This window comes from Ranitomeya variabilis, chromosome 4 (assembly GCF_051348905.1).
Source record: "Ranitomeya variabilis isolate aRanVar5 chromosome 4, aRanVar5.hap1, whole genome shotgun sequence".
In the NCBI taxonomy this organism is placed as follows: Eukaryota; Metazoa; Chordata; class Amphibia; order Anura; family Dendrobatidae; genus Ranitomeya; species Ranitomeya variabilis.
Genome location: NC_135235.1, coordinates 288403383 through 288430673, shown reverse-complemented (window position 1 = coordinate 288430673; position 27291 = coordinate 288403383). Strand labels below are relative to the sequence as shown.

The 27291-nt window shown below is 39.5% G+C and overlaps 2 protein-coding genes across 5 annotated transcripts in view; one reads left to right on the top strand and one right to left on the bottom strand.

Annotated features, from left to right (window-relative positions):
* Positions 1-16052, top strand: part of ACAP3 (ArfGAP with coiled-coil, ankyrin repeat and PH domains 3) — a 137287-nt gene extending 121235 nt beyond the window's left edge. For 2 of the 4 annotated variants that reach the window (XM_077250124.1, XM_077250122.1), the window contains 2 exons: positions 1143-1204; positions 15657-16052. In XM_077250124.1, coding sequence (XP_077106239.1) covers positions 1143-1204; positions 15657-15763 — 169 coding nt within the window. In that variant the 3' untranslated portion in view covers positions 15764-16052. Of the gene's footprint in view, positions 1-1142; positions 1286-3259; positions 3324-15656 lie in introns of all 4 variants that reach the window. The other 2 variants (XM_077250123.1, XM_077250121.1) reach the window with 2 other exon arrangements.
* A 6261-nt stretch (positions 16053-22313) lies between these two features.
* Positions 22314-26382, bottom strand: LOC143764504 (phospholipase A2 homolog otoconin-22). The gene is made up of 4 exons (XM_077250120.1): positions 26248-26382; positions 25267-25411; positions 24881-24990; positions 22314-23270 (listed from the first exon to the last, which is right to left on the bottom strand). The coding sequence occupies exons 1-4, from the start codon at positions 26285-26287 to the stop codon at positions 23122-23124; spliced, it is 444 nt and encodes a 147-aa protein (XP_077106235.1). The 5' UTR covers positions 26288-26382; the 3' UTR covers positions 22314-23121.
* Between the last annotated feature and the right edge of the window lie 909 nt (positions 26383-27291).

The following is a 27291-nucleotide window of genomic DNA, read 5'->3' as shown; positions in this document are numbered from 1 at the left end:
CAGCTGATATTCTTTTTCACTAAGTGACAGGATTGCTTTCTAATTACTAATACATTTTAGTTGGTGTCATAACTTCCCAGGGCTTTTATCGATCACCCATGACAGCACCTCGAGAGAGGGGATCCGTCCTCATGGTGCTATCATGGGTTCCGAAAAATCCAGTTACCAGTAAGTATCTAAGACTTTTGCACCTCTCTTCAAGTGTTCAATACGTTTCCCTTTGTCATTTCTCATTATTACACATAACTTAATTTGTGGACATCTATGGTTTGATTCCTTTGTCTGTGTGGATTGGATGGGTTGTTACCGACATCTGGTGAGAATTTCATGTCAATTTAGAAATATGTTTACTTAGAAAATTGGTTAAGTGTTAAATACTTATTTCCACCTTTGTGTATATATAATGTTACATATATACTAGAGATGAGCAATTTGATTCATGCTGCCCTGGTCCGGCGTCCAGTCCGCCAGTCTTCACTTCTGCACCCTGCATGGCGATTACTAGACCTTGTGATGTGTTAGTATCATGGAGCCTGATAACAGTCAGAGGATGTTGGGAGTACCATGGGCCTGGTAAAAGTCAGAGGATATTGGGATACAACGGGAGCCTGGTAAAAGTCAGAGGATGTTGGGAGTACCATGGAGCCTGGTAAAAGTCAGAGGATGTAGGGATACAACGGGTACCTGATAAAAGTCAGAGGATGTTGGAATACAATGAGGGTCTGGTAAAAGTCAGAAAATGTTGGGATAAAATGGGGGACTGGTAGAAGTCAGAAGATGTGGGGATACAATGGGGGACTGGTAGAAGTCAGAAGATGTTGGGATACAAAGGGGGACTGGTAGAAGTCAGAGGATGTTGGGATACAATGGGGGCCTGGTAAAATTCAGAAGATATTGGGATACAGTGGGGGACTGGTAAAAGTCAGAGGATGTTGGGATACAATGGGGGACTGGTAGAAGTCAGAAGATGTTGGGATACAATGGGGGACTGGTAGAAGTCAGAAGATGTTGGGATTCAATGGGGGACTGGTAGAAGTCAGAAGATGTTGGGCCACGGAGGACCGCTTGGATTGCAGCATGAATCAAATTGCTCTTCTCCACTGTTCTAAGAATCAACCCACTCTAATTTTTTTATTTCACAGGCTACGACTTGCTCGGATGAACGAGGAGATGAGAGAAGCAGAGGGGCCATTCGGACAACCAGGTCAATATCCCAGCAACAGTCCAACAGAACAGCAGTACAGGAAGTGCATCCAGGAATTCATCTGCCTTAATATAGATGAGTGTTAGTCAGAGAAAAGTCCCTCAGCGGGGGCACAGCTGATCCCTACTTTTTTGAACTTTTTCCACTAGCTGCTCTTGGCATCCTTTTCTTTTTTCCTTTTGGAAACCTGCATGGGGATTGTCTTCTGACATCAGGGGAGGGAAGAATCACTTGTGGACCAGGGGCACAACTAAACCAAAATGTTTCTTTCTTTTAATTTTTTTATGTTTTTTTTTTGGAAGGGTTTGGACCAATATTCTGACCCTGTTTTTGTCCTTATCACTGCCAAGAGCAACAGGAAAGCTGATGTATTCCTATTTTATGTACTGTTTAGCACTTTTACAAACTGTGATTCTTTTAGACTTTTACGTTATCGAGATCAGAACAGACACTGAGATGACGGAGTCGGTGGGAAAACCCTCGGCTCTTCTGCCTCTTTAGTGCCTGACTATTTATTTATTTAGGGTGAAAGGTCCAAGAGGGATCCGACTAAGCCAGTGAAAGGTACTTCTATATTCAGGGACCTTGTTTGCGTTTGCTGCCTAGCTTAGTAGGGTTCTGATCTTGATGCATTTTAAAGGGGTCTGCTCTGTCGTAACAACGTCCGAAGAGTGGGGTGTGGATGTTGAATTTTGGGAGTGGTGGGTCTCAGAGCAATTTGCTGTAATGCTGCGTGGGGTTGTCTGTAGAGACCCCACATATCAAGCACTTTTCCTATTTCGAGGTTGTCTATTTCCTGGTGCTTATACTTGGTGTGCTGATTACACATGAACTTTCGGCTTCCCGTACCCTTTGCCTAGGAGTGTTGTGCTTTTTGTCTGAACTTCTTCACAGCCAGAGAGTAGATAGAAAGGATCGATTAGGGGGGACATCTGTGAACCATTGCTGTGAGTTTTCACATTCCTCCTCTGGACTGACCTACAATAATCTGGTAGATTCCCTACATTTTTTTTTTAGATCACAAAATATTATATCATGTATGGGTGCTTGTCTTTATAATAGTCGGTGTTGGGTGTCTAGACGTCTCTTCAGTCTCTAAAATCACATTAAGACGTAATTTGCTTTTCCTTCTTTGCACATTTGCATTGCATTTACTATTTTACTCTTTTTACCATATGCCCGTTCCCCTTCTGACAGTCTTCGGAGTGCGTCTCCTCATCGTTCCCATACTTCTTATGTGCCTCTCTTTCTTAGATCTGGTTTTCGGTGAAGAGTAACGCATCCTGCGCCCGCAGTGAAGAGGTTGAATATAGTGTGTCCTTAATATCTGCCCTCCATGTTGGGATAAAGTGCACTAAATGAATTTCTAAAGGCCTATATTTCTACTTGTGACCTCCCGGGGAGCTCTGCGCTCGCCCTGGACTGGTCGGATTAGTGAGCGCCCCTTGCTTTCTTACCGTTTGAGGATTATAGGCTTCCCAAGTGTATCCCTATGTCACCTCTATCACTATGCAATTCCATCATATGAAGAGCTCAGGGACCTAGAGAGGACTGTTAAATATCTGGGTATTAATCCATATCTGCTCTTCTCTTTAAATCACAGATTTTTATCTGCTTTGACCATCGGCAGAAAACATTCCTCCATCAATTTTTTTTTTTTTCCCATGATCCATCAATTGGCCACGTTTGATTAGAACCTATTCCATTATATTAGCCATCCGACCTCATAAGGGTTAACTAAAGGGAATGTGTAATCAGAAAATTATCTAATTAAATGTGTATATATATATAGAATTTTTTTTTTTTTAATTAATCTGACCTCTAAGGCTAATGCTAAGCTCATACTCCATTTTTTTTTTCCAGCAGCCACATGGAAATAGGAAGCAATAGACTGACTACGACTCCCTATTTTATAGGCATGCAAAGAGGTTATTGTGACCATCACCTATCAAAAAGATTGCAATTTTTCACACTGGCCATTAGGTTTAATATTAGTCGCCTGCTTCCTGTTCTTCACATGGAATAAGACTCTTCTTTTTTTTTTTTTGTTTGTAGAGAAGTTTTATCTGAGCATGCTCTAATCTGAGAAAAGGGCACTGAGTGAAGAGAGTGGGAGGAGGTGAGCTGTGATGACACAGGATTCGCCATTCACAATATGTGATATCTATGTATTTATCGGGATTACTTCTCATTGTAATTTTGTCTGTGCTGATAATGAGGCTGCTGAAAAGTCTTCTGTACAGAACAGGAAGTGTGAGTCTAATAATGTACTTGTTCTGGAATTTGAAAGAAACTTTACCAAAAATAGATTTAACACATTAACCTGATTCATACCCTGATGACACATTCCCTTTAAAGCCCTGAATAGGAAATATTATATGCACCTTATCCACCATACTTTTACATTGTCTTTTTGGGGTGATGGACCTTTTCGAACACCCTCTCAGAAAAGCACAGACATAAAATAAAAATCTATCTAGTGCGATTGCTAATCAAGTTTTATTGCTAACTAGAGAACATGCAATACATGCCTGATGATTCAATCACCAAATAACGAAATAAGTGGAAACGGCAGCCATATTTACTATTTGCCCCCGAAGGCCTATAGCAAGTTTACTATTTATCCCCGAAGGCCTATAACAAGTTTACTATTCATCCCCGAAGGCCTGTAACAAGTTTACTATTGGTCCCCGAAGGCCTGTAACAAGTTTACTATTGGTCCCCGAAGGCCTGTAACAAGTTTACTATTCGTCCCCGAAGGCCTGTAACAAGTTTACTATTGGTCCACGAAGGCCTGTAGCAAGTTTACTATTGGTCCCCGAAGGCCTGTAGCAAGTTTACTATTGGTCCCCGAAGGCCTGTAACAAGTTTACTATTCGTCCCCGAAGGCCTGTAACAAGTTTACTATTGGTCCCCGAAGGCCTGTAACAAGTTTACTATTCGTCCCCGAAGGCCTGTAACAAGTTTACTATTCGTCCCCGAAGGCCTGTAACAAGTTTAACGAGGAGTTTCAGGAAATGGAAGTTACCACGGATAAAAAGAATTGATTGAGTGGATAGTGTTTGTTAGGAAGGGAGGTAGACAACTGTTCTGTTACATCTCGAGGAATCATGACGTTCCTTGGTCCCTATGCCAAAACCAGAAAGCACTGCCAGAAAGGAGCCCTCAAGGCTTCACCAACTAACCAGCAAGATTCACTCCATGTGAAGTAATAGGTGCTAATTTAATTGAAGGTCCAATTGTCTGGCCTTCCTCAGGATTCCTTCTCGGCGTTTACAGTCTACCCTTTACTAACATGCTTGCAGGTCGGAAGTAGTGAGCATCAAACTGACAAAGTATAACTACATCCTTGACTACTACTGGCAATATGTGTAGTGCTGAAAGCAACCCTTAAACATATATAATGCATATATTTATATATGTCGTAATCACTCTCTTTCTCTCTCTCTCTTTCTCTCTCTCTCTCTCTCTCTCTCTCTCTCTGAGGTTTTCGTTTCTAATGCTACCTGGAATCCATCAACAAGTAAATGGCTTTTATTGACACAGCCATTCTCATGGTCTGTAAATTCCCATTCACTTTTTTTTAGTAATCTAGTCCTGTTTAGTTTGTCAGCATTCTTCCAGCACTAAAGGAGCTGGAACTTGCTTTCACACGTTTTTCCAGTGTCAAGTGGTTTGCCTGCCCTGGACTAAAAGTATGCCCTTTTTGCAATGAGTTTATGCAGTTTAATAGACAGGAGAGCTGAGTGAGAGGTGCCCACACTTGCTTTAATATTTCTCAGCATCTTTGCTACCAGAGATGGATTACACTTGACAACAGGCAGTGGACAGTAAGTTAGACAGAAGGGAGACACTTGATGGCCGGCACTTTGGGGTGAAGATTCAGGGCAAGACAATATTTTTAAGTATAGTAATTTTCACATTGTTTATTTATCACACAATCAATCGATTGAGATGGAGTTGTCTGAAAGTGCATGGACCGTGTCAATTCTCTCTGTAGCTTCCTGGCTAAATAACCTATGAATTTACACATGACTATGTAATATATTCATTCGAGTCCATGTAGTCAGGGGTAAAGTAGCTATTGGGATATTTTTAAGTCAATCCCCTCAACCTGTTCAGAACATGAACAGCCGCTGGCCTGCTTGCTGACTGTTTCCAGGTGGCAGCAATTTTTTTTTGTTCTTTCACTTACTCATCAGAATAATGTTAAAAAAAAGTTCCACCATGGTAGAGTTCTCATAATTTGACAAGTCACTGGTTGAGCTTCATTTTAAAGAGGACTTGTTCCTCTTTTGTTCCTCCCTAAAATTTCATGAATAAATTGACAAATGGTAGTTAACCATTCACGCCTTATTATTAAGAACCTGAAGAAGGAGTAGGTTCTACTCCGAAATGCGTTGCAATAAATTTGAATTTTTTTTTATAGTTTTGTCAGAGGCAGCGCACGGAATCCATCACACTCCCTTAATTTTCTTCCCGCCTTATTGGCACTGATTGGTAGGGGTTGGACTTTGTAGGGCCACACCCACAACTGGTAACGCCTAGTTGTCAAATTATTCATAGATTTCTAATAGGAGGGGCAGCAAAATGCAGTGGTTTAGTGATGTTCTACCTCTTTAGGAGCGCCCCCGCTTCCTTGCCTCCCGGTGCTTTTTACGAGCACTTTGCAATTTTCCCTATTTAAAAACTCGAGACAAAACCCCTTTAAAAGAAAAATTGGTTATGAAGGGGTAATATTTTCTGATCAACCCTATACATATTATGTAAAGAACAAAAAAAAAACACAACCCTATACTTGTGCACTTTTCCTCCTTCCAGAATTGGAAATCAGATATGTAATGTAAATGTGATTTTGTACTTTTTTATTTTTTTTATTCTGTTGCTTAATTTATTAAGGTATACGCCAAACAGAGCAGTATAAATGGTCAATATCAAGTGATATACCGCTGCCTGAGGTCCAAGCTGCTTTATTTTGTAGGATATACAGTATATTGTTTTTTGACAAATCCCTTATTTAGTTCCAGTTTGTTCTTAAGACTTTTTTTATAATTTTTTTGTTCTTTTTTTGTATCAGACTCTTGATTCCACGATCAGGCGGAACTCCTTAGACATCTGTACTGCTTTGCTGGTGTCTTAACCTAAAAAAAAAACAAAACTCTACAAGCTCCGTGTCACATGTACATGTTTATTATACCTTTTTGTGTTTTCCTTGTCATATGGATGGATGTTACATTTTACATTCTTTCTTTTTTTTTTTTTTTTAGTTAATTTTTTATTTTAAAGAATTTATTTGGAAAATTAATTTACTATATATCAGAAATGTAACTTCCCCTTTTGAATATTTCTTTAAGGACTTTGATATTTTATTGCATTTTTGTGACTCTTTTATTCGTCTTTAGAAGGTATTTTATTTTTATTTTTTATTTTTTGGGAGGGGTGGAGAATTTGACATCCTTGAATATCAGGCACATTTAATAACATGCTGCAAATAGCAAATCCTCCTTGTTCGATGAAGGCAGACCTTTAAGAGGTGCCATAATCCTTTTACTATTTATTTATTTTTGTTGCAGAATCTTTATATTTCTTGACACCCATTCTGTATAATATTTGGTTAATGAGAGTCGATGATGCACAGACACCCTGGACCCACAGCAGCCAATCACATGATAGCTTTTACAAATTTTTGTGTGCAAATTTAATAAAAGCAGAAATCTGGTTGGTTGCTTTGAATATATGCTATTTGCATGTTATTAAATAAGCTTGTTAATGTTAAGTAAAATGTGAATTGTACATAGATTTGTATACATTATATTATATATATTGTGTCTGAAGGCTGTAACAGTTATTTTTAATTAGCTATTAAAATAAGTGACTATAGTTGAAAAATGCAACACATCGGAGACCTCCGTTTATATTGATTGGTTGTGGATAGTACTACTTTAACGTTCGCCTACATTAATATCAGTCACTCTGTGGGTCCAGAGAATATTTGGCCTACTAAAGGGGATTTAACTTCTAGGCCATTCATGGCTGGGATTGGAAAATCTATAAAATAATCTGAGAACAATACAAAAGAGCTGCAAAAGTGCAATAAAAAGTCCAAAATATTGCACATATAGGGTCTGATTTATCATTTATTTAAAGAGGTTGTTCACTACTTGGGATAGGTCATCCGTCTGATCAGCTCTGAATCCGACACCCGGCACCCTCACTGATCAGCTGCTCTCAGCGTCTGCGGCCGCCGGCCAGAAATGCTCAATTACGGCGCTGCTTTGTTTTCTGATAGTGGCCGCGGCTGGTTGCTGCACATCCGCCTCCTATTCAAATCCATAGGAGGCGGATGTGCAGTACTTGGCCACACTCACTATTGGAAGTGCCACCGACACCTAGAGCAGCTGATCGGTGGGGCTGCCAGGTGTCTGATCCAGACCATCAGACATTGATGACCTAAGGATAGGTCATCAGTAGTGATGAGCGAATATACTCGTTACTCGAGATTTCGAGGTATCTTAATTTTTAGTGCCAAATTCTTTAAAATGAAATTCAAGGGAAAAGAAAGTGGTTACTAGGAAGCGCTGTGAGGGTCACAGTTAAAATTGAAGGCAAAAGGTCCACCGCAGCTCTAGCCGAAAATAACGGTCCTAGGAGCGCTGGAAGTGAGACCAAAACAAGGATTTTAGTGTTGAACCACAACGCGTTTCAACGGTTAAACCGTCTTCATCAGGTGGAAGTTTTCACCTGATGAAGACGGTTTAACAGTTGAAACACGTTGTGGTTCAACACTAAAATCCTTGTTTTGGTCTCATTTCCAGCGCTCCTAGGACCGTTCTTGTTATTTTCTACTGCAAATTCTTTAAAATGACTCAGGTGGTTCGTGAACGTTGCACAAAAATCACTCTTTATTTTTGTCTTTCTTCTTTGGCGGCAAAAGATGCAGGTTGTAAAAATTTGCTGAAAAAAAATTGCTTGTAAATATAAAACCATTCCAGAGGGGAACTACTAGGAGTACATTTGTGGAAAAATTTTTCCTTCTTTTTAAAATTTCGCAATTGATGACTTGACTGCAATGATTTGGAAAACAAAACTCACACATTGACGAACATAAAAAAGAACAACTAAAATAGAAAGGTGCAAATTTTTTTAAAAAAAATTATTTGGTGCAAGTCAAAACAAGCTAAAATCCATTAGTAGTAATAGTTCCGGCCCACAACGCTTCTGTATCAGTTTTCAGGAGAGCAGCTCCACAAAGAAATTAGGATTTCTCAACACAATCATATAACAACCCCAAATTTCCAATTTTGGAAAATGTAGGAAATCTTGCCTGATTAGATGACATTGATGAGATGACTTTTATGCAATTTTTTGCGAAAGTTTAATTGTGTTTTAGAATGTTTAATTTATAGAAAATCTCAGTTTCTTTGGAGATGGACATCTTGGGCGTTGAGGACAACTGCCAAGTGTAAACCCACAATCCATCCTCTACCTAATGAATGCTACCTGATGATAAAAGCATTGATATGAAAGCTGGTCATCGGAATATCTGTGTTTATAAATTGGCAAGAGGTGTCCGGTATTATGGAAATCGTTGAGAGGGCGGTGTGCCGATATTTTCATAACTTCCCAAGAAGTGAGATGCCGGAAACAGTGTAGCACAGCGCGTTCTGTTGGTTCCATAATAAAGGCCACCTATACAGGTATTCCCATCTCTGCCATGAAAGGGCGCGATGAGGCCAACTCCATTCTGTAACCGGTAGGCAAAAGTCTTATTTTTAGGATAAGAAATAAATCAACGGTGCTCCAACCTTTAATGATAGCCAACAAATGATAAAGCATCCCATGGGAATGGGAAGTCTGGGAATGACGTGTGTATCGCTAGTCCGGACTTCTGCGCCACGCAGTCAGCCAAGGATAGCCTCCGAAAATAAAAGGGGAACATGCGATTGTAATGTGAGTGCTGTTGATAATGGACCATCTGTTACATTTATTTTATTTAATTTCTTTAACAGATGGTCTTTTATTGACATCGCTGACAATATAAACCCCATTTTTCCTCTCTTTTTGTCACTATTTTTACGATCGGCCGTCGATGTTTGAATGGTGATGGTCCAACTTCTGACCCTCACGTTCAGTATTTGGTCAGTATTTTACCAGTAGAGGAACAATCAGATGACAATTACAATAGAAACACGTCTCCACTTCTGTATTTATCACCCACTCCTGATTTTGGCTTACAAATACTGATGTAAAATACTGACCAAATACTGCTAGTGTGAACGTGGCCTTATTCTGCTAATCAACTGAGGTTCCTGTGGTCAGGCATTCGCCAATCAAGCAATAATGACCTTTATAAATAAGGATCTTGTAAAAATATTTTCGCCAAAAAATACATTCAGGTCACTTTGCCCCTTAGACACCGTTAGTAGAGGAGATTGAATCGCTATCTTCTATCATCTACAGATGACTGCTCTATTCTTGCTGGAACACCTCCCATCTTACTATATTTGTCCCGTGATTTAGTTTTCTTAAATATTTGGTAAGTTTTTTGTAATTTTAAGCACAAAGTATTTGCACAATTTCTTAAATTACTGAAACAAATCTGATGACAAAAATCTGCAATATTTTGCAGAACCGATTCAGAACCCTTCCCGAATTATTGCATCAGGAAAAGTGACTACGGTACTTTAATTTACCAGCCTGACTGTAGAAACTGACCTCTCTTGGATGGGTGTACGTGTTACTTATTTGGTGCAGATTTTTCCACAAGGACTCTGCAGCGGAGTCTGTTCGTGTTGCATGCAGATTTTTTGCTGCAGTTTTTGGGTGCAGAGTTTTCACCTTTTCCATTGCAAAGAGTGGAATCTGCACCGATCACTGATTCTGCACATGAAATGGACGTGCTGCATATTTAAAAAATGCAATAAACAAATTTCCCTGAAAATTCTCCACCAACAGCAACAACAATAAAAAAAAAAACGCACCACGTGGAGGAAATGAAGTTAAAATGCCTCCAAATGCTGGTAGTCTAAAATGCTGTGGACTTTTAAGTATAGAAAATTTGTGCATAAAGTTCACATCAAATACCCAATTTTATATTTTGTTTAGATGGGTACGTGCACATGGGAAGATTCACTGCATATTACAGTACCAGCACTGTGGATGGTATTACAAAAAAAAAAAAAAACATCGAAATGCTGCATTAAAAAAATCTGCAGCAATGCATAGGGTTAACATTGCATGTGATTAACTGCATTTCTACAACTAAATCTCTAATAAAATCTGGACAATTTGATTCAGACTTTGACGCTGGCAAAAAAAACCCAGATAAGATCCATCTGGACATGCACTTTGATGAAGTCTTATTGATTAGATTTCCCTCCATGTGATCGTCCCTTATGCACCTATGAGATGTCTAGGCGACATTGATTTGAAGAATGCCTGACTGGAGCCACTAGAGGGAGCTAAGGAGCGTACAGCATACACTTTAGAACATGTGGTTGCACGGCTAAATGTGGAGCTGGGTAGAAGAAAAAACATATATTTTCAACCAATAGGTAATGGACCGGCACAGAAGGCTGAGCATATTTAGATGTAAAAATATTATAGAAATTCACTTAAAGGGAATCTGTCAGCAGATTTTTGCTACCTCATCTGAGAGCAGCATGATGTAAGCATAGAGAAGCCGAATCCAATGATGTATTACTTAGTTTACTGGTTTCAGTAGTTCTGACACAATCGGAGCTTTTAGATTTAGAATGAAGCAGAGCCGAGAAAGCTAACCCCGCCCACACCATTCTCTGTGAACGAAGTTCATAGACAGGGAGCTGCTTATCACAGGAGGGGGCGTTGCCACACTAGTGTAGTCCAGCAATGTTAATCTCTTAATGATAAACCTTTCACAGTTAGTAAACTACAGCTCGCACTTTGACAGGTAACACATCATTGAATTCTGTGTTTCAGCCTCTATCTCCCGCTGGCCTCAGATTACGTAGCAAAAATCTGCTTACAGATTCCCTTTAAGAGGGAGTGAATATATTAAGGTGGATCTCGGGTAGAGGTGCATTTTAAGCCCAAGATTGGAATAGAAATCCACATTTTGTACCAGTGTGACATGGAGTAAATGTGTAAGCGTAGACCTTCATACCAAAGGGAATCTAGCAGTTGTGTTGTAGGAAAACTCTTTCACTGTACTTTTAAAGTGATCCTGTCCAGTTTGTTTACACCTTCTAAACTATCACCAATGTATTATTGTGCGCTTTAAAAATATACCTGTGCTTTCACCCTTTTGTAGTCCTCATCATCTACCAATTAAATCTGCTTTTGGTGCAAATACAAGTCTGTTATGTTCAGAGGCTTTTTCTGATTATTACTTCTGTCATTTGCCTTCTGCTTTTTTTTGAGTGGGTGTATCCGCTTCGTTATCATTCTGCCATCACCATAGGTGCTGGATCTCCAACCTCCGGACCTCCCAGCAGGCAGTTGTGGTTTTCAGTGTTTGTCCTGAATTAATCAGAAAGCTCACTTCTCTGTTCGGTTTACAATTACTAGACAGAAGAGCAGGAGCAGAGAGACACCACTTCTGGTTCTCCGTCTTGGTGTCTCTGCAGTTAGTGATGGAGTACACAGGGGAGAGGATGTTAGTCGTGCAGTAACCGCGCATGCAGATGAAGCCAGGGGAAGTACCTTGCTTCACTGTGCAATCCCGGGAGACATGGCTCCAACCCAGACTGCTCCCCGAGTAGTGTCCCTTATGTGATTAGTAGCTGATAATTGGCATACAGAACACATGATTATACCTACTTTTTGCACAGTGCAATATCATAATTTTTAGATAAAGGCTTGATGCTAAGCCCCTAAATTTGCACAATAAGGTAGTCTATGGGTGTAAATCAACTGGCAGATTCAATTTAAGAAGAGAAGAAGTTAGAGGACAAGATCACAATTGATATAATTTTTCACATTAAAAAACTGAGTGTATCAGTAGTAAGGAGCACTGAATACAAAGCATTATTAATACACTAGAGATGAGGAGTTTTGGGTGTCTCTGCACAGGAAACTGCCCAGTTGTTTGTGTACAGGATATGGTCCAGTTGTCCCTGCGCAGGAATCTGCCCGGTTGTCCCTGCGCAGGAATCTGCCCGGTTGTCCCTGCGCAGGAATCTGCCCGGTTGTCTCTGCTTGTTCTGACTATGTTTCTTTTTGTTTTAGAATCACAACAAAAATGCATTATTTTATATAGTTCTTATAGTAATTTATATATATATTGTATATTTTGGTGCATTGTCTTTTGCTATCAATTTTTTTTTATTATTCAATTTTGAAAATATGACTTTCTGAAAGCAGCTCTGCCCCTTGGTCTTGTGCATTTAGTGAAATGCGTCCGTGCTGCCTAGAGTGCATGAACCCAAAAAGAGATTGTGGTTTCTTCATTTAAGGACAACCCATGCAGGTCACGGTCATTGTGACTCGGCTTTGATCTGCAAGGTTTGGAGCATCTCTGTGCTTTTTAGAGGATCATTAATTATGACTCGGAGGCCTGTAAAGTGTATATATGACACGTGTAACGCAGAGGTCATGGGATAGTATACATTGGCAGCGAAAATGGCAAGGTAGTCAGTTGTATCCACTCCTATCACGGACCCACCTTTTCCTCCTCCATCAAAAAATAAAAAATGCCAGGGAGCGCATGAGGACTTTACAACCAACTGCACAATGTGAGCCCTTCTTGCTGTATATAGGCTGATGCATACTCTACCTTCTGTGTCTTGCTTGCACCTCCTCGGTGCGATTTTTTTTCTTTTTTGCCTGGTCAACTTTTTTGATGTTTTCTGAATATTGTATGTCATTTCCTCTGTACTGTTTCCACCTTATGCTCCCAGATGAGGCTTCTCGTGACACTTGAACCCTGGGCAACAAAGAGTTTAGACCTAATGCAAAGGTGTTTGATGTGTTTTTATATAGAGACTATAGAACACGCACATACACGGACCCCCTACCCACCCCAATGTTTTTATTCTTTCCTCAACCTGTCTTTATAAGCACTGTTAATAAAAGTCATACTCCAACTCTTCTTCTGTTCTGCTTGGCTCTTTATTACTGTCTTGGCCTGACCATTAACACCTCCACACATCTCTACACTGCTTGGACTTCTGCTCTGTTGTGTTGCCTGTAGATATGGGATCATATATGGTAATTAGGAGAAAGAAAAACGGCAGATGTAGCCTATAGAACACTTTAATTAGGGCCTTGGGTACCATACCACTAATAAAAAGAATGCAAGCTACTAAAATCATATAATGTATACAAAAAACAGTTATAGTAAAAAACATGAAAGGAATGAGACTCAACAGGTAATGGATAACACTGGAGACATCAAAGTGCAAAAATAAAACCATAGTGGGAACCTTGTTGAATAGGTAATATATTATATACCAAAAAGAGATATAGCTAATTGTGAATAGCAAAAAGGTAGAGACAGGCAGCTAATTTAGGAAGTAAGGTCAACAAACATATTTATTACAGAAAGTCTCCCAAAAGACCAACTACATCTATATCAAAGCCATATAGGAACCATCCACAATAATTACTCACATTGCTCCAAGAGTAAGACAAGGTAGAGAAGAGAGTCCCACCGCACCCGACGCGCGTTTCGCAGGAAATGCTTAGTCCAGGTAGTTACTTAGATATCGGCCAACCTGTTGGGAGCTGGATCACAAAAGGTGGTGCTGATATGGGTGGGGTGCCAGCATTTGCATCTAATCTTGGTTCCACCTGCAGATCTCTGCAAGAAAATATTCAAGACTGCTATTTACTAACAAGCAGATTGTCATTATTCAGGGCAAAGTTGGAAGGAGATGTCAATAGATACTAAGTTAAACTTTTTCTATATAGTTAAAGTTGTTGCCCACTATTATAATTGGGATAGGTCATCAGTATCAGATTTTTGGTGGGGGGTCGAAACCTTGCATTTTCACCGATCAGCTGCTACCATCTTTGGCAGCGATTGGATGTAAACCAAGTGCAGAATGAAACACCACGACTCTGTACGCTGTTTAGTGGTTGATTCGGGTACTGCGACTTCACATGAATAGGAGCTGATCTGCAGAATCTGGCAGCAGCCACTAAACCATGTGCAAAGCTGTGTTGTAACCCAAATGGTAACAGCTGATCGATTTGGGTGCTGGGTGTTGACCTCCATCAGTCTGTAAGAATGAGAGGTCACCTGCCACTTAAACTAGCACTGGTTTGTGTGCAAAACTGGCGAGGCTAGTGCCTGCTGCTATTTTTGCCATGTGTACCTCTTGCTCATGTGCACTAGAACATTGCCTAATATTTGTCACTGTGCTGTCCGTTTGGCACATAGACGGAAAATGTGTTCATCTTACAAGAGGAGATTCTAGTTGAAGGGAACTTGTCAGATACCCCCCAAGCCTCCAAAACTGTCACCTTTAAAGGGAGTCTGTCAACACAGACCTTGTATTCAAACCAAGTACAGGCACTTGGTGCACCCTTGGTGTGGCCAAACATTTAAGTGCACCTTCCCACCTACTTGTTTTCCCTCTATCTCCACCCTCCTGTTCTTTGATTAACGACTCTGGCTTTATTAGAGCCAGACATGGGTGTAGATAGATGGAAAAAGAAGTAGGTGGGAAGTTTGCACTTAAATGTTTGGCCACACCAAGGGTGCACCGAACACCTGTACTTGTTTTATCAGTTATTTGGTGCTGACAGATTCCCTTTGTTTCATTGTCCACGTCCTACATTGTAATGTATTAAGTCCTTGACATCTTAGACAAATGTTTAGAACTGTCCCAAAACAACAATTGTGACACTCGTCATGTGCTAATTACCTATTGGTCACATCAGCTTTGGAAAGGGATCACTATATTTTTCTGGGCATGTGTAACATGGAAGCATGCCCAGCTTCACTGCTCATGCTCAACGAGGACGGACATCACACACATGCGCAAGATTTCTAGAGACCTTGAGATGACGTAGTTCATGAGAAGGATGTAAGTCAGGGTGGTGTGTGGGAATTAAACCATCTGAGATCGGACTGGTTTAGGTAATTAGATGATGAGACGTACTACCAGATGTCTTCACACAGATGGGAACAATTGTCGTACACTTTATTAGAATGCTGGAATAGGGCTATGTAACGTAATGGTGGTGGTTTGGGGGACATGAAAGGCTCTCGTTTAAAAATATGCCAAACATCATAGCCAAAAGTAATAATGGGGTTTCCATTACCCAACAAACACTCAAGCGCTGCACACTTGGGTCCTTCGTGAAGGTTTAACCTGATATTCTCAAATATCTTTTTTTATTATTATTATTATTTATTTTTTTTTATATATTTTCAAAGACGAAACCCAAAAATAATTTGAGGGTGCAAGATGTTTCCTACATTAAGTTGGGATTTTTTTTTTATTTTCACTCCATTGCATTGCAGGTGATACCACTTATTTGGATATTTTCCGTGAATTCTCTCACATGGCATCCAACAACCCTGAAAAGCTGAGCCGTCGAAGTGTTTACTTCAGTCAGTCCTGCCGATAATGGATTCCATCGTGACACTTTAGAAGAAACTATTTTCTTTGGATATTAATAGGGATTTTACAAATACAAAAATGCTGAGGGCAAATGACAAGCGAAATTTGTGGATTATGAACCTACAAACCACTTAAGCCTTCAGCCAAGTATTGGACCTTGATGACTATCCCGAACATCTACTATTCCTTTTGCTATTCTCTGATAAACTGTCGTTCACACCATGAGGATGACTTTTCGCTATGTTTTGGTGGCCATTTGGTGAAATATAGTCCAAAATGTCCACCCAATAATAATTAAAAAAAAAAAAAAAAACCATATGGATGAATTCACGACCATCTACCTACGAGAACACCCCTGCAGAATTATACATTCAGATATCTTCTTGCATTTTCTTTCAAATTGAAGCTGTAAAAGAGATTTTTGGAATTTGCTTATGGGTCACAGCACTGTCCTCACACTTTTGAACTGCACACAACGTGTGGTAAACCATCAGTAGGATATCTCAGAAGACTGTCCAGGACCCTGGAGGCTACCACTTTAGACCGGACATTCTCAAATGTATAATGTCTTGGAAGATGCTTGTGTATATATATCCAAGACTGGAGGCACTTAGAAAAATGTTATGTAATTTTATAAAATTCTATGACGCTATTGATTGTCTGGCTGGTCCAGAGAAGGAAATAAAATAAGAAGTTTACTGCAGACACAGGAGGTTTACTGTAGACTTTGGTTTACTGGATATGAAGTGAAATGGTTATTTTGTGGTATGTGAAGCACATCCCTCCATCTCCCATTATTACAATAGGAGACAACCGATTACACTTAGGGCGCATTCAGACGTCTGTGCAAATTTGTCCGAGATCAGACCCCAATGCATGGACTGCTCGACTGGCCTCTTGACCCAAGCGTAACAACTTGATATATTCCTATGAAGCTGTCATACTCAAGTCTGGAGACCTACAGGCAGTCCGTGTATTGGGATCCAATTTACACGGACGTCTGAAAACGCCCTTACATTGGTTGCCCACCTATTGTTACTTTTGTTTTACTTTATATACATTTTTGGGTCTAAAAAATATTTTCTGCAATTGAGTTCCATAAAAAAATATTCGACAGCTTCTGAGTTGGACTGTCTAATGCTGGCTGCAGAATGAGTAATCTGAAAATCCCATAAAGTTTGTTCTGACAGTGTTCGGAACTTCTATCTGTTTTTTGTTTTTAAAGCCTTTCTCATCTATTTTATGGCCACAAACCACAGCCTAGCTGAACGTGCAATGAAACAAAGAACCTGTAAAAGCCAAACAAGTAAAAATGTTAAACTGTTTACAGAAATCTAATTGCAAAAATAATTTGTAGCCCAAAATTCATGCATTTAAGTAAAAAAAAAATTTTTCTAAAAGTGGAAATCCCCAAAAATCTACCGTATCTCCTATTTCATGAGCGGCTGTTGCTTTCTCTCTCCCTCTTGCTTTCCATTGCACCTATCTCTGTTTAGATTGTCATATACTGGAGGTGAGTGACTCGAATTGCTGAACCCTAGTCCAGTGGTCACATCCAGACCAAATCTCTACGAACCTCCTTCTATGTGCCAGCATCCTCAGTGAATCTTTGAAGCCGGGATGTCTCGCTTGATCTACTTGTAAGGCTCCAATCTGGTAGCCACGGGCTTCCAATGTGGCCATGGGACCAAGGTCTTGCAATCAATTTGCTCATCTTTCTTCATGAAAACAAAGACAGAATAATTCTACACTACAATAACTATTGATACTAGTTATAAATGACATGTCTCACCATTTTGGTCTAAGATGCCAAAACAGGGGAGACCATTTTGCTTGTGAAGTTGTACCCCTTCTAATGCGTCTCATGCTCTCATCATGTGTCTAGGACACGGGGACGTGGATAAAGATGGTAAAACATTTTAATGGCTGCTTTGTAGTGATTGGATAAGGTGTTATCAGACCATGCCTGGATGCTAACCGAGTGTCTTTGGCGCGCTCGAAAAATATGTTCGTATCCCCACGGCTGTTCGACAGCCCAACACATGCAAGGATTGTCTAACAAACCGTTAATCCCTGCATGGGTTGCTGCTGTCTTAACAGCCACGGGATATGCAGCCTCGGGGATGCTAGTATATTTTTCAAACACGCCGAAGACACTCGGTTAGGAGGACCCGAGCATGCTCAGATAACACCTTATCCTAGCACGTTCGCTCATCACTACTGCCTTTGCACATAGGTGACATTCACTTTGTAGACGCTCTACCTCCTTCCTTCCTAAATCCCTCCATTATATGCATTCTATGTACCGCATGGCTTGACTTGTATAATACACATGCTTTATATTATGTTTAGTCTTTAAGCAATGTATTACAAGGGTATACTGGTATATTCCTTGAGATTTACTTTGACACTTTTTCGTTACTATTGAAGGATGTCATGTACAGAAACAGTTTAAATGCTAAGTAATATATCTTATAGCAAAATATGTATTATTTAATAAAGCTGCAGTCAAGTGACGTAAAAAATTAAAACCTTGCATTCATTTTTCCTTTTTCATTTGCTTTATTTTATCATATCAACATATTCATACATGAATGTAATCTGCATCTATATATTCTAGGGGTTTCCAGAGTTTGTGCCTGGTATTGCATCATTCAATTAAATGAGGATGAATTGCAGTACCAGATTAGACACATCAAAAAGAGCAGGATAGTTTAATATTAGTCGTATGTTTAAAAGTTTTGAGCCTGACATATATTTCATTTTTCGTTGCTGCTTCAGTGTTTTATAGTCGCAATTTGCAAGTTTTTGAAGACTGATCAGATCAATTGCAAAATAAATTGTCATTCCTTGCTAGGAAAATTAAATTGATCCCCAAAAATTCCACTGACTTTCAGCCCTACCACAAAATAACCTGCTTACAGCATTTTATTGAAACTTCTCGTTAGTTTAAAAGAAAGTGTTAAAGAGGACAAGGCAGCTGATACCACTCTGTCATGGTGATTGAATTATAAGAGCAGACTGGTGGCTTTAAAAGGGGGCTGGTGCTTAAAATCAATGTCTTCTTCTGTGAACTGGTGTTACCTTCAAGTCATTGTTTTGCATGAAAGGGGCTTTCAGACACGGATTTCTCTGCTTGTGAGATTGCGCCTAAATCAACCATTTATGGGATCAATCAGGATTGCAAAAAGAGAGGTTCGGTTGCTGTGAAGGCTCCAAAAAAAATCCAGCACGTGCCAGGACAGTCTCCAAAAGAGGATTCAGACACCAGTGCAGGGCTTGCTCAGGAATGGTAGCAGGCAGCTGCCAGGGCGGAGGGTAGAAGTATTAAAAAATAAGGGACAACACTGTAAATGTTGAGTTGGTACATAAATTTGATGTATTTGTCAATAAACATTTAAAAACTTAAAATGATAATAATTGTACAGTAACCATAGAAACATCCGACTAAAAGATCTAAAAACACTGAAGCAGGAAAGTGTGTTGGAAACAAAAATTTGCATCAGTCTGAAAATTTTTGGCCACCACTGTTCAGAAGGTTTTGGAGAAGCTGGAGACTTATTTAGTGACATGGTGATTGAGATGGCAAGATAAATGTAAAATTATACACTTTGGCTGAACAAGATCTGCAATTATGTACGAAGTGGTAAAACATTGCTTAAAACTGTCAGGGAACAAAACCTGGGTGTATAGATGGACAGAAAACTCAACTGTAGTGACCAGTGTCAGGTAGCTGCTGCCAAGAAGGACATAGCTGAACTAGAGCAGGTGCAGAGAAGAGCAACTAAGGCTATTAAGAGAATTGGTAAATTCTGTTTGTAATAAGATCGCCCCTAAGCCTTCATTTTTTTTCAATGTAAAAGTATATGAAGAGATAAAGCCAAGATCTTTTTCTAATGATCTTTTTATACATTGGCCGGCAACAATGAGAAGTGGACATCCTCTACGTCTAGCAGAAGGGCAGAAGGAAGGTTTAATCATCACAAGCGGTGACTACTGTAAGAGCAGTGAGACTATGGATTCTTTACTGTAAGAGCAGTGAGACTATGGATTCTTTACTGTAAGAGCAGTGAGACTATGGATTCTTTACTGTAAGAGCAGTGAGACTATGGATTCTTTACTGTAAGAGCAGTGAGACTATGGATTCTTTACTGTAAGAGCAGTGAGATTATGGATTCTTTACTGTAAGAGCAGTGAGATTATGGATTCTTTACTGTAAGAGCAGTGAGACTATGGATTCTTTACTGTAAAGTGAGACGAGCAGTGAGACTATGGATTCTTTACTGTAAGAGCAGTGACACTATGGATTCTTTACTGTAAGAGCAGCGAGACTATGGATTCTTTACTGTAAGAGCAGTGACACTATGGATTCTTTACTGTAAGATCAGTGAGACTATGGATCATTTACTGTAAGAGCAGTGAGACTATGGATTCTTTCCTGTAAGAGCAGCATGCCTATGGTTTCTTTATTTGACAAGAAGTGAGACTATGGATTCTTTACTAGAAGAGTGGGACTATAGAACTGCCTACCACACAATTTTGTAATGGCTGATTCACAAGACTCGTTCAAGGAGAGCCTGGATGTTTTTTTGATAAATATATTACAGGTTATGGGTACTAGATTCTGTGATGGGAGGTTTATCCAAGGAACTAATCTAATTGCTATATGTGGAGTCAGGAAGAATGTTTTACCCTAATATGGTGCAATCAGTATCTGCCCCATGGGGTTATTGCCTTCCTTAGGATTAACATGTTAATTTATAGGTTGAACTCTATGGACTTCTGACTTCTTTAAACCTAAAAGAAGGTTGTCTGGCTTAAGAGTGACAGCAGACTTGTACCCTATGTGACTGCAGACTTGTGAATCCTCACATTATGCGAACTGTGCGCTGTAAAGGTTCTCTGCCACTAGTAACAGGGAGGGGTATGTATTCGCAAATATAAGATTTACATACGTGTGGTTGCATGCTGACTAGACGTGCACGGCCTCTCTCAATGCTGATTGTGGTCGGAAGTATGCAAATCACATACTCCCAATTCTGGGTGCTGGCCCCTGGAGAATACTCACAGCGTGCAATGTGAGGATTCACAAGTCTGCAGCCACCTAAAGTGACTGCAGACTTGTACCCTAAGGCCTAACACTAAAAATTACATGAACATACTGATCAAACAGTCATTAAACTATATTAAATCAAGAAGTGTCTTTTTGTTTGTTTTTTTAAATAAAAAATTAAACCTTTGTTTAGACATACATAAAAATATACACACAGAATTAAAATAGTGCCTCTAAACCAAGAGAGATTATCCACAAGAGGTCAGCTGAAGCATATACATATGAATATCCAAAAAAGACACAAATGAGTCTGCAAACTCTTTTCTGCTCCTAAACAAATGTGAAATGCTGGCTATGGATATTAAAGATTGCGTTCACATCGTATCCTCTCCCATAACTTCTAAATTATACGGGAATATCCCTGTTGGGTGAAGCAGATTGAGATCTAAAGTGCAAATGCATCAATGCTGCAATATCCAAGTCACATTGCATATAAGTAATTAATTAAAAGGAATAGTCCACAATATCAAATGAAGGAGCATGTATCTAAAGTGCAGATGCATAGCATATTAACAGGTAAATAGCAGCTGAACTGTGTCAGCGATGCTCAGAGTCCCAAAAATTGGCGCATCATCATCTATAATAACTGCATCATACAACTGGCAAAGAACGAAGAGTTGCAACCCCTGATCAATACATATTACCTGGATCTATGTGCCACTTCCCGTGTGTAGTGCCGAGTGACACGCTGCACCTCCCAAAACCCCGACGCGCGTTTTGCGAGTGCTTCTTCCTGGGCGTGGAAATATTGATGCATTTGCAATTTAGATCTCAATCTGCTTCATCCAACAGGGAAATTCCCGTATAATTTAGAAGTTATGGGAGAGGATACGATGTGAACGCAATCTTTAATATCCATAGCCAGCATTTCACATTTGTTTAGGAGCAGAAAAGAGTTTGCAGTCTCATTTGTTTCTTTTTGGATATTCATATGTATATGCTTCAGCTGACCTCTTGTGGATAATTACTCTTGGTTTAGAGGCACTAATTTAATTCTGTGTGTATATTTTTATGTATGTCTAATGTCTTAATAAAGGTTTAATTTTTTATTTAAAAAAAAAAAAAAAGACACTTCTTGATTTAATATAGTTTAATGACTGTTTGATCAGCATGTTCATATATTTAGTGGAGTGTTGCCCACCCTTTGTGTAGGAGAATGGGCTTGGGTTATATGCTTACCAACTATAAATTAGCTGTATGGTTGAGCCCTTACATGAATTTTTTACCACCACCTTCTCCATATGCCTGTTTTATGAAGGCAGGAAAACAAAATAGCTGAGACTATGGCTATACGTATGGACGATGCTCATGGCATGAACTCCCTTTCGAACCCCAGTAATCCATCTCTTATTGCATAGGACAGTGAATATGGACACCAAGAGACTGGAGGGTGTAATTCACAAAATTGATACTCAACCTCAGCAAGCTTCAATAAGATGATAAATTCTAGGTAGACATACAATCGAGTTTATTTTATCATTTTATCCAAAAATACAAAGACAGCCATTGTTTCCTAATACCATCCCATATTTCAAGACCCCTGCCATGTCAGCCCTAATACAGAATTAGATGTAAAATTCCATATGATCGTGGGTCCTACAGTAACTGAATCTCCAGTCTTAGGTTGTATTTGCTTTGTAGAATTTATATTAATTTCTTTACCTATAGCCTTTCCTTCTATGTATTTTGCAGGCTATGGTTACCTAACAACCACATGGGCAGGGTGACCACCACTTCATTACATGTAGGGTTGTGCTACAACTGGTCGCAGGGAGTTTTTTCTACTATATAATAATCCATGGGAGACCAAGGAACAAGAACCAAAGGGGAGGACATAGAAGAAATTAGGCCTCATTTATCAAAACTGGGCCTGGAGGAAAACTGGGCCTGTTGTCCATAGCAACCAATCACAGTGCAGCTTTAATTGTTACAGAGCAGTTTACGAAATGTAAGCTGAGCTGTGATTGGTTGCTTTGGGAATCAAGGCCATTTTCATTCTTATACCGTTTTGATAAATGAGACTTTGAGCCATAGTCTGCGGAGTCAGTTACCATATTAGCTGTGCAATAATGATGGCTGTCACTTGAGCCATAAGCCAAAGAAATAAGCTTGGTCTATTGTTAGCAAAGGACATAGTTTTGGCAAATTCTGAACAAAATATTCTGTCCTGTATGTTCCCTCTACACACTGTACATTACTACTATCCCTAACTCTACTAAGAAATAATGTAGCTTTCATACATGACTGTTCTGCTAACAGAAAGGCCGGGGGCCCCTGCAGGCCCCAAGTGAGGAGAAATTGCGGAAATACACGTTGTAACTTTCCAGTTCCTTCCGGAAACAGTTTGCAGCCTTTTCATCGCACTCGCAGATCATCTTCTCACAGCGATCACGAGCTTTCACTGGGGATACAAATATTTTTGTGTCATTTTACTAAATTAGTAAGGGTCACATGATGCGTTATTACCAATTGTGCAGGGAAAACTGATTAACATACGTCATACACATATTCTGGTGTGGCTGCTAATAATGTATTCAGAGAGCACATGCATGCCTGGCTAAGATGACCACTCGTTTTTATGAGGTGCTCAATTGACCTTTTGATATGCAATTTGCAGCCTGAACCAACTTTCAGATTTTTTTCTATTGCAGGAGTGTCCCTTCCAGTAATACAGGCTGGATGAGAGCTCGGCAAGGAGGCTGTTCCAAGCATCTTGGAGAACCAATCACAGACCCTAATGCTGAGAAATGTAGACGGATACTTATCTATCATGTGCTACCATTAGTGATGGGCGAGCATGGTCGGCACTGCTTGATCTAGCATCTGGGTGATCAATCGAGTATCGAGCAGGGCCGAGTATCATGTGGTGCTCAAGTCCCCATAAGGAGCTCATTTGACTCATCTGAGCCGTGCACTGCACTGACGCGGGGTATTCCCATGCTGGGAGCGCAGACTACTCTGTCAGCTGGAGTCTTTGTGAGCTGTCCAGAGAGATGGGTCGTCCTCCAGAAAAATGCTTGAGTTTGACGTTCGCTTCCATTATACTCGCTACTCGAGTCATGCACGTCCTAGCGTCCGACAAGCTCAATTCCAGTACCAAGCATCACTAGATACCATCATAGAGGCATCTGATTGGTTCTGCAGCAGGACATGAACCCCAAACATAAAGCTAAAATCAATAAGTAATATCTTCAGCGTAAAGTAGAATAAGGAGTCTTGGAATCGATGATCTGGTCCCCACAGAAGCTTTATTTCAGCATTATCTAGCCTGACTGAGATTAGATGAAGAGACAGAACGATTTGCACAAGCGACATTCACAGAAGATCAGTGGTTAGTTCTCTATGATGTTTGGAACAACCTGTCTGCCAAGTTCCTTCATAAACTGTACAATTGCACCTAGAAGAATTGATGATTTGATGCTGTTTTGAAGTCAAATGGAGTTCACAGCATTTGATTTGTTTTAGATTTCTCTTTTGTTCATTCGCTTACTTTATTTTTTGTCAATTAACAAAATGCAATAAGCACTTCTATTCCTGAAAGCATTCTGACTTTGGAGCAATTTTCCATACATTCAGAAAAAAAAATTCACAGAAGTGTACATAGCCTTTCAGCTGGAGAAGGTGTATTTCAAACCTCCATTTTTATATGGAGGGATTGAAAAAAAGCGGTTTTGAGACATCTGTGATGCTGCTTATCTCAGTTAACCTAAAATGATACAGGTTGGATCTTAACCTCTTCGATCCATATTTTTCCCATTCAAGGACAACTGGAGGATTGTCATTCATAGAAATAAGGTCAAATATCCCATACGTATATCACAATCCAAAGACATACTGATAGGGAATTTATATTGTGAGCCCCAATGGGGACAGCGATGATAATATATGTAAAGCGGTGCGGAATAAGATAGCGCTATACTGTATAAGCAAAGCATAATAACTAAATGATAAATTATCTATCATTTGACTTCTAAGTAATGCTTTTTCTTTTTTAAATCCATTGACACTTACTACATTTCACTTTCTGTTCTTCTTCTACGTAGAATCGATAGTTTTGAGTCAATGGATTACAGCCAGTAAGTTCAGCCTCATTGTAACAACAAGCTTTTTCATGGCAGCACCTGAAATGGCAAAATATCAAGACATCAAATCTGACCTACAGTATAATAAAAAAAATCCTAGTTTTCAAGGACATAAAGCCATGCTGTCCTTCTGTAATTCATCCTGGAAATGTATAAATGCACTGGCTACTCTGTTACCATTCTCCTTGTCAATGGGGTGACCTTAATAAATTACTGCTTACACCGTATTGACAAGGGAAACCGAAGTGTAGACAACTTACTCCTACATTTCCAGGAGGAATACCAGAGTATTGCTGAGTATATGATATACATTACCAGTCTATGGCATCAACAGGCCTTCCTAGGATGTTGTCACCACAATGGCAGCCATAGTCCGAGAAGTTGGCCAGACCATAAATGATGGTAGTCACTTTAACCATTTCATCAAACTGTGCTGGGGTGCTGGTGACAAGAGCAATGACTGAAATAACAAAAGAGTCAGAAGTGTCAAGATTTGCTTGTGCGACCAATATTTTGTGACATTTGTCTTCTCAAGAAGGTAAACTATTTCAATGTTTGTTATTAATACATTTAAAAGCTATGAAAACTGTTGAAGGAAATAGCGCAAAAAATAAGGTCTTATCTGAGAGATAAATGGTTAATACAAAGGATTGCACTCACGAAACGTAGCTAAGATCAAGCATTGAGAAGATTCGCTGCAGCAGATCCACGGGTCCAAAATGGAGCGGCCGTTGGGTATAAAATTAGGGAAAAAAATGTGGTCCTGTTCTGCTCTGCTGAAGCACTGAAGTCCTGACGTATTAATAATTGTGGTTTTTATTCAACGCGTTTCAGAGTTTCACAGAACTCCTTCATCAGGAAATACCACAAGAATGTGTCTGGACTTCAGTGATTCAGCAGCGCAGAACAGGACCATGTTTTTTCAATAATTTTATACATTTAAAAGCTAAGATGCCAGTGCTTTTGCCACTAAATGGTGCATGAAAGCTACGTGCATACTGTCTGATCATTGAGGTCAATGCATAACCTGTATGCAGCAAGCTCCTGAGCTCCCTCTAGTGGTGGCAGCAGACATCCAGTAAGTTATGTTTTAAACAACTTTTGCATTGGATTTGGAGCTCTATATTAAAACACATCATGTTTATTAAGACCTTTTTAAGCCCAGAATCTTGAGATTTTAGTTTAAAATCAAGAACAAAATACCTTAGTTTCCCTAAATCCCAATACAACACCACATATGATGAGATCTAATATAAAATAAGTCCTATAAAAAAAATGTAATTTAGGAATACTCACTGCTTATCACTGCGAGTCCTATTGCAAGACACTTGGCCATGATGTCTTCTCTGTGTCAGGAGCTGTATCTGTAGACGTCCAATGTCTCCAGCCTTTATATATAGTCCCTCTGTGGGCACCATTTTTCAATCATTATAATTACGCCCTGTGACTATGATGAAAATTAGGGGGTGAAGGGACCATATAAGTACTGTATTTACCAGTATTGTGCTGGAGGCATCATAGACATTATCAGTGAACCTGCGTAGTGGCCCCGTAATAACAAGGCTTCATCTAAGGAAATGTAACCTCTTATTTTGCAGTTTATTAGATTCTGGCTCCTCACAGTAAGAAATTAGGAAACACTGAACTTTATATAGATTGCAGTTATGCTTTATGTTTTGTGTTTCTCCATTAGGTTACATTTACTACATTCATATTTATTGTCTTATAGTTATCAAAAAGTGCTGAAATCCTGAAACCAGGCCACATAGAGTGGTGCTTGAATGTTCGTCAACACTTCCAAATTGCCCATATTTCGGCATAAATACGTTAAGTTCCTTTGTGACCTTACGGACTATTATACGCCTTGTTCTTGGAGTGATCTTTGTTGGTTGACCACTCAATGATCTTGAATTTCCTCCATTTGTACATAATCTTTGTGACTGTGGACTGGTGGAGTCCATACTCTTTAGAAATTGTAACCTTTCCCAACCTGATGAGCATCAACAACTCTTCTTCCGAGGTCCTAAGATATCTTCTTTGTTCGTGCTATGATACACTTCTACAATCGTGTGTTGTAAAGATCAAACATTGATAGATTCCTGTTCTTTAAATAAAACAGGTCGCCCACTCACACCTGATTGTCATCCCATTGATTGAAAACACCAGATTTTAACTTGACCTTCATACTATCTGCTAATCGTAAAGGTTCACATACTTTTTCTACTCACAGACATGATATTGGCTCATTCATTTCCCCCAAAAAATTACAAAGTTTTATTTGGGTTTCTTTATATACTTTTAGAAAATGTGATGTAGTTTTATACAGAAATATAGAAAATT

Excerpts from the sequence above, each read along its gene's own strand:
- LOC143764504 (XM_077250120.1), bottom strand. The coding sequence starts at position 26,287 with ATGGCCAAGTGTCTTGCAATAGGACTCGCAGTGATAAGCA. Across the intron at positions 24,991-25,266 it reads CCTGTTGATGCCATAGACTG|GTGCTGCCATGAAAAAGCTT; the intron begins GTAATGTATATC and ends TTGCCATTTCAG. Across the intron at positions 23,271-24,880 it reads AGAACAGAAAGTGAAATGTA|TGAAAGCTCGTGATCGCTGT; the intron begins GTAAGTGTCAAT and ends TTGTATCCCCAG.